The 8,393-nt window shown below is 35.5% G+C and overlaps 1 protein-coding gene across 1 annotated transcript; it reads left to right on the top strand.

Annotated features, from left to right (window-relative positions):
* LOC120090157 (probable protein phosphatase 2C 8) lies at nucleotides 1-2,925 on the top strand. Its single transcript, XM_039047678.1, has 3 exons — nucleotides 1-729; nucleotides 1,254-1,359; nucleotides 1,860-2,925. The coding sequence occupies exons 1-3, from the start codon at nucleotides 40-42 to the stop codon at nucleotides 2,168-2,170; spliced, it is 1,107 nt and encodes a 368-aa protein (XP_038903606.1). The 5' UTR covers nucleotides 1-39; the 3' UTR covers nucleotides 2,171-2,925.
* Nucleotides 2,926-8,393: the final 5,468 nt, after the last annotated feature.

Raw genomic sequence — 8,393 nt, 5'->3', positions numbered from 1 at the left:
CTTCTCCATCATTCCCTTTCTTTTTCTCTCTCTTATTTCATGCATTCACTGAACAAGCAGCAGCTTAGTAATAGCAGCCGGAACTTCCTCCGACGGCCGGACGCCGGAATGTGCGATCCAACTACTATGATTAAAACCAAGAATGCTCGCCGGAGACGGCTGAGAGTTCGTAAACTGAGGTACAAATGGCAGAGGAAGGTGCACGCGTCAGAGGTAGGTGAGGGAAATGAATTAGGCGATAATGGAGTTTCCGAATCAAATTGTGATGGAGTACTACTCTCTGAGAAGGAATCGGATTCGGCGTTGGATTGTGGAGTGTACAGCGAGATGTCGATTATAGGGCGGAGGAAGGAGATGGAAGATGAAGTGAGAGTGGAATTGGGATTGACGGCGATTAATGATGAGAAGTACAATTTCTTCGCCGTGTACGACGGACACGGCGGCGCTCAGGTGGCGCAGGTGTGCCGTGAGCGGTTGCATCGGATTGTGGCGGAGGAGATTGTGGCTCGGGGAGAGATGGATGAGGCGGAGTGGGGGAGGTTGATGGAGAGGTGCTTTGAGAGAATGGACGACGAAGTGAATAGCGGCGCCGCCGCGATGAAGACGGTCGGCTCGGCGGTTGTTGCGGCGGTCATCGGAAATGAGGACGTGGTGGTGGCCAATTGCGGCGATTGTCGAGCCGTTTTGGCTAGGGATGGAATTGCGTTGGCCTTGTCTAACGATCATAAGGTGCACAATCTCAACACCGACTCTGTTCAAACTTCAAATTACTCAATTACATTCATTCTAACAAGTCATTCAGAGAATTGAAAACCATACAAGTCAAGGAAGTACTTAGATTCAAATGACGATTTCATCATGGATCACACCCAATTTTGAGCAGACTAATTTTGACTCTTTGATTAACTAGATTCTATAATTGAAATTCGTGTAGATAATGAATCAATTTCGAAAAATGAGTAAATGAAGATAATAATGTGAACTCCAATTTAAAAATTGGTTTATGGTCTTAAAATATCAATTGATTCAGCATCTGTTTGTGATAATTATAAGCATATTTGGCTATGATCTGATGATGCCCTTTCTCTGTCTCTTGATTCTTATTCTGCCCATTGGAACATGTATCTAGTTATATAATATGCTGATATTCACGGAACTAAAACTTTTTAGTTGTTTTATTAGCTTTAAAACTCTTTGAATATTTGAATAATGTTGTACAACTTTTAGCTTATATGAATCCAAATTACGAGTAGCCTGGCAGAGCTGATGAGTTGAAGAGAATTGAATCTGCCGGTGGGAGGGTCATAAACTGGAATGGCTACCGGGTGCTAGGAGTTCTTGCGACTTCAAGATCCATCGGTATGTACAAAACAAACCAAACCAACAGAGCAAAACAAAACCCAATATAGATTCTGAATATATGTATGATTGTTTTCTGGACTAACTTATATAATTACCTTGGTTTAATGGAGATTAGGTTGTGGGGAAGTTGATCTTCAGATTTAGATTCTTTCATATAGTGGAACAAAATCCAACTTTCAGTCAGAAGAGTCTTAAAGCAATCATAATTATTAGTGAGGATTTGGTTTCTGGCATTTTAATCCAATCAAAATCTATTTGTTTTTCGGTAAATTGTTTGCAAAATTTGATGCTAGAAGCTATGATTTCATCTTGATTCAATTCTATTAATGAGGATCAACCGTGTTCCCAGCAGTTATATCAAATGTGAGAATTGTTCTTATCCAGTTCAATCTGTGTCAGGAACACGATTCCTTCCAATCAATTATTTTTTGTTGTAGGCTATTGAACGTCATAGTCCTTTTAAAAATCTTTCTGAATCCTCAATTTATCTTCTTCAGGTGATGAATATCTCAAACCATTTGTTATCTCCAAACCAGAAGTGACTGTTACCAAGCGAACTGACAACGATGAGTTCCTCATACTAGGAAGTGATGGCCTGTGGGATGTTGTTTCGAATGAAATTGCCTGCAACATAGTGAGGAGATGTTTTGGAGGCAAATTAAAGAGGGTTTCATTAAAGGTAGCAAACGACAGCCATGTTGCTGAAGCTGCAGCAGTGTTGGCGGAGCTTGCGGTGGCTCGTGGAAGTAAGGACAACATTAGTGTAATAGTAGTAGATTTGAGGAAACCAAACCGTTCCTCTCCATGATGCAGCACATATATATCTTTCAACTTCTGCTTGCTGCCATCCATAGCATTACCGGAATCCAACGGTTTCATGGTTTCGTGTAGACTTTTTCAACTCAACTCTACTACAAGCTTTCCGTGGATTCATTTTGACTGTGGATAGAGGTAATTCTATGGCAATCATATGCTAAAATTGGCCGTAGAACCAAGTAACCGCAATGATAATTATATAACATCTAATTCATTTTCTTTATAACTGGTTCTTCAATGCATATCTTACATCGAGTGGATGTGCCTTTTTCCTATGTTTGAGAATCTCTGTAAGACGATCTTTTTCTCAACCCAATGGCTTTTAAGTTCTACCGAATGATATTACTTGTCTTTCCATTGCTATATTCTAGTACAGCAGCCAGCCTCATTTTCCTTGGTTACATTGAAGGGAAAAAATGGTAATCAAGATTTACGTGATGTACACACACTCGACTCGTATGTAACAAACTATGGAGGCTAGACTATGACAAGTCGTATATCTCTTTAATGGAGACTAGAATATGAATATGATAAGTAGTGTATCTCTTTATTCCTTCAATTTAATCTTCAAGATTTATGAGTTTATAGAAGAAAAAAAAAACATAGCTCAATTGCCATCTGCAATCAAGTGTGCATCTAGTGTGTCTTATCAACCTCGAAGTCAGAGGTTTGATCTCTCCACCTCACATATTGTCAAAAGAGAAAAAATATTTTACGTGTTTATATATCCTTAATTATGTTTAATTAGGGAAATTTTAAAGGCTTTGTATCTTCCATCTCTTGCAAGTATATATAGAGCTCTTTTCAACATTTTCTTTACGAACATTTGAAATTCTCTTAGGTTGAAGTTTCCTTCTTTTCTTTATTATTCATTGTGTATTGATATGGAAAAAAAAAAAAACGAAGTTTGAAGATGATATTTTGTGGATTGAAGTTAAGTATGTTTAAAGTTGAGTTTATAGGCATTATCTCTTATAGATGTATTTAGCTTCTCATATGATAAAATTGTTGTTCTTCTCATATAATAATAATTGTTGTTATTCTTATGAAAAATTATATACATTATACTTTTTAATTTTTTCTTTTGTAGTATACAAATCTATTCCTAAAAGAAATGATATGATTATCGTTTTATCATCAGACTTCATTTCTTATCATATTTATCATGGGTTATTTTCAAATATAGAAAAATAAGTCAATTTATTTATAAATATAGCAAAATGTCACCGTCTATCAATGATAGATGATGATAGATTGATAGATATTGATAGATATCTATCAGTGTTAGTGATAGATATTGATAGTCTATCACTGTTATTGATAGACTGACATTTGCTATATTTGAAAATATTTTCAGTAGTTTTACCATTTAAAATAATTATTTTTTTTGGAGTGATATGTTAATTTCTTAATTCTAATATATTATGTCATTTACTTCATTTTTGTATTATCATTTGTTGCCCTTATTTAATTGCACCAGAAACAAATAATTATCAACTAGAAATGCATTACTTAAATTATAAATTAATGGGTTGAAAATTTATGGACAACTTTACTTTTGGAAAAGTTATTGTTTCATATAATATAACATTCTATTTTGTAAATTTAGCATGGATTAGGTTAATCTATTACATTCAAGCTAAACCAGGCAAGATAAAACAATTCTCCTCCCAAAACGCGGGAGGCAATCAGAAAGACAACACCTGTGCAGCTTCCCCTAAATCCTCAATCTCCTAAACCAACCCAAAAAACTTTGATGGGTCCTGCTACCTCTAAGCAATTGCTCTAATAAGTTCAGCACAGTCAGACTCCACAATAATAAGGCTCCCCCACAACCAAGAGCAAGACGAAACTGAGAATAGCTTTCAAACCTTTAATAATTGCCAGAGTTTTAAGGTTTTTGACTCCTCAATTAATCTTCATAGCCTCACAACCCGCAAGGATTGGGATCTAAAAGAGTCACACACAACCTAGTTGACACCACCAGCATCCTCTCGCTTAACCCAAGAGGCATCCGAATTCAGCTTCCATTGACCGATATCAGGAGGGACCCATGCCACCTGACTCGCCTAAATCTCCTTCCTGGAAAGGGAGGATGGCTATCCTGTTGGAATATAGAAACAAGCAGCGGAAGAAAACAGAATCATTAAACATTCTAATTCATTAATTTTGGCTTCAAATTCAGCATGTTCATAAACTAAAAAGAGAGTTTCAACACTAACCTTTGAAGTATCTTTTGAATCACTATCTTCAGCTGCAATCTTCTTTTTCTTTGGTTGTGAACCACCACAAGGTCTTTCCCTACTCATTCTCTTGGAGTCTTAGATTGAGTTGTGGGAAAACAAACTTGAATTAGGGAAAATGGAGGTGAAGAACTGGTTTTTGAGCAATGTGAAGAACACTTCTTCAAATCATGGTTAGGTAATAAACCAGTTTTAAGACCTCACACCGCTCACGTATTGCTCATAAAATCGGTTAACAATGCTCAATTATTCGGCCATAATTCCTAGGTAGAGGTGTTACGTAGACCGTCAACTTAAATACCCCTAGCCTTAGTCAGGATTATATACCAGTTGAGTTTGTAACCCTAGTTTTACAAGATAACGACCTATTTTAACTATTAAAACAAGTGGACTTATGTGACCATGCAACTTATCTTTGTTATGAATTTTAAATGTCTAACCCAATTTTATAACAACTTACAAAACTTTAGACATGCTAAGCATCCATAACATACATCAAAGGCATTCAACATTTAATATGACATTTATATTAAATCATTTGAAACTCTATACATGTATACTACATATTATAACACTTTGTAACATACTTTCAATGCATGTAACATGCCTCCTATGGTGGGATTTTAAAACTACATGGCATACTTTATGCACTTACAAGATTTATTTAATTATAACATACATCAGATGCATAAATAATTAAACACAAACTGATATAGTTTTAGTTTTGACATTTTCAAGCAAACAAAGGCCTAATTATTACAAAATTCAACAAAAATTGGCTCCAAAACACTTATGGTTCGCTCGAACCACCTTGAACTGGACCCGAACCTCTCGAACTAGACCTCCAATGCTTAAAATTGGGTTGAACTGGGAAAAAACCACCGAGTACCATCAAGCATTGGGTATGTCATCGATCATCGAGTATGTCCTCAAGCATCGAGTATGCCATCGTGCATCGAGTATTTCACTAAATACCATCAAATATGCCATTGAGTACCATCGAGTATGGCATCGTGCATCGAGTATTTCACAAAATACCATCAAGTATGAGTATCAAGTACCATCGAGTATAGCATCATGCGTCGAGTATTTCACAAAATACCATCGAGTATGGGGCATTGGGCATCGAGTATTGGGCAGTGGCTGAAAATCCAATTTCTGCTGCTTGACCTTCTTCACTTCTTTCTTCAATTACATCCTAGTTGCAACTCTAATGACTCCAATCGAATTACAGGCACTTAAACACACATTAAAGCCTATCAATCAAGAGCCAATTTCAATAATTACAACATAATTGAAGAGAAAATAATGCAAAAGCTTAGAAAAACCATATCAGTTCATCATTTTCATACAATTTATGATAAACACTCACCAAGCCAAAATTAAATTGAATTGAATGCTTAAATGATACTCTGATACCAATTGTTGAAATACAGAAACAAGTAGCGGAAGAAAACAGAGTCATTAAGCATTCTAATTCTACCTCCTTTTATTAACACCATAGAATGTTCCTGCAAATTATGACCTTCGCCCGGAATATGAGCAAATATTCATTAATTTTGGCTTCAAATTCAGCAAGTTCATAAACTAAAAAGAGAGTTTCAACACTAACCTTTAAAGTACCTCTTGAATCACAATCTTCAACTGCAATCTCCTTTTCCTTTGGTTATGAACCACCATAAGGTTATTCCTACTATTCTTTTGAAGCCTTAGATTGAGTTGTGGGACTTAAAACAAGCTTGAATTAGGGAAAATAGAGGTGAAGAACTGGTTTTTCAACAGTGTGAAGAACACTTATTCAAACACTTTTTTTTTTCAACAAAATTCAACTATTTGCATGCCTGATTTCCACTCAGAACTGAAGTTTATATTGCATGACTTTCAAGCAACAAACCGCTATAAAATTAGTGGAACCATGAATGAGCTACTAGGTTGAAGAAGTGGGAAAATCTCACTTTGAGATTTTCTCATTTTCTTCATTTTCCATTTAATTTTGAAACTATTTACAAAATTAAATTTCAATTTCAGTTTTTAAATCATAAAAATTAAAATTGAATTTAATTTTACAAAAATTAATACAAAATTATTTTTCTAATAAAATTAATAATAATTAATTAAACAATTTAATTAATTCTAATTAATTCTAATTAAAATTTAATATTTAATATTAAATTAATTCAACAATTTAATTAATTCTAATTAATTTAATATTTAATATTAAATTAATTCAACACTAATTCCATCACTGTGAATCCCTGTGGATTTAATATTTAAATAATATTTAAATATTAACCAATTCTCCAATTTCGTTTAATTCCAAAATTAAACATATAATTGTATCACATATAATTACTAATTCCCTTAATTTGTATTTAAACGATTCAAATTAACTTATCACACTATTCGAAGGTTTATCCGTTTGTGAGCTAGTAGGGGACCTAATGAACCTATAGATCATGGCTCCAACGATCCGAGATTAATTGGCTAAACTCTTTACACCGAATTAACCTCCATTCGTTAACTACCGGGTCACTCCACTAAAGCCCGTAGTTGCACTCCCCTCACTATAGATATATTGCATCCACTCAATATAACCATGTTTAGTAAGTTAACCCTTCACAGGTTGTTCGTAATAACGGTTGGGTCAAAAGGCTGTTTTACCCCTAAGATTACCTCTTGTTCATTAAGTCCCACTAATCCTCTAATTAACAATTGGTTTGTGATCTGATCATTAAACCGAGTCCCTCTCGAGCTAATGAGAAGGTGGGACCCCTTATTCAAGACCCGAAGTTAGCACTTAAGGAAACAACCTCTCTACTATCCCTGAAAGCGGGTAGGAGTGAATTCCATCTTGCACCCTATATCCCCAGCTATCTTCTCGGTCTTACCCCTGAAATAGGAGGCTTATTGAGCCGAGGCTGTTAAACCAACCCTCACCTATGCAAATCTAAGGATAATCCTGAATAAACAGGAGTTCAAAGTTAGCTGAGGATTAAGGTCAAGTTACCTAGGTCATCTTTTTGAAATAGTTAGTCTCAAACAGTAAACAACGTTATAAAATAAGAATGACTTATTTCTTGGTCCGATCTTGTGCAAACTCATTGCATAGGATGCTCCCACTCCTCATGTCACTACATGTATGAATCCGGATCACTTCGTCTGTAGCACTTTACAATACCTTATAACAACTACAGAGTGTGTCGCATCCTATAGTGTTACTAGAATAAGGCACCCAACCTTATTCATATACTATAGATCATTTAGACTATTTACTCGAACTTGATTCACTCATATGTCTCCACATAAAGTTCAAGTACTCATGTAATAGTCATGGATCTTTTAATTTATTGGATTTATTTCTAAAACGAAATATGCAATTCATATATTCAATACATCTTTATTGAATCAAACTTCGATAACAACTTTATTGATTTACAGAGTGAGTTTATTGTTTAAAAACCACGAGTGTTAGGACATAAAACCCAACATACCCCTCCTTTAAAAGAATCTTCTCTACATGCTTAGCAATCCAACGCATAAGAACAAACCTATCTGGGACTGAGTCGCTATTTTTAATGTGATTTTGATAGTTCTACACATCCCACAGAAGGATGTCCGTGACCTTTCAGTCAGCAACATCAATCATCGATAGCAACCCGCTCCAGCAATCTTGCGGGCTCACAATCATACAAGAAACCAAATAAACGAAGAAAGAACTCAATCCAAATGCTTTTAGTAGACTTACACCCTCAAAACACATGACATAAGGTTTCCACAACTTTCCTACAAAATAAGCACAAAAGATTAGCACAACTCCTTTTTTTGGTAATATTATCCAAAGTGGGGAGAATATCAGACACAATTTCCCAAATGGGGTCTTCACACGGCGCGGGTGGGGAGGGGACAGGGCCTCCATACATAATTGAGCTTAAGCTTCAAGAAGTTAGATACTGACTCCAACCCTGTTCTTTC

The sequence above is a fragment of the Benincasa hispida genome, chromosome 1 (genome assembly GCF_009727055.1).
Source record: "Benincasa hispida cultivar B227 chromosome 1, ASM972705v1, whole genome shotgun sequence".
Classification (NCBI taxonomy): domain Eukaryota; kingdom Viridiplantae; phylum Streptophyta; class Magnoliopsida; order Cucurbitales; family Cucurbitaceae; genus Benincasa; species Benincasa hispida.
This window is presented reverse-complemented; position numbering and strand designations above follow the sequence as displayed.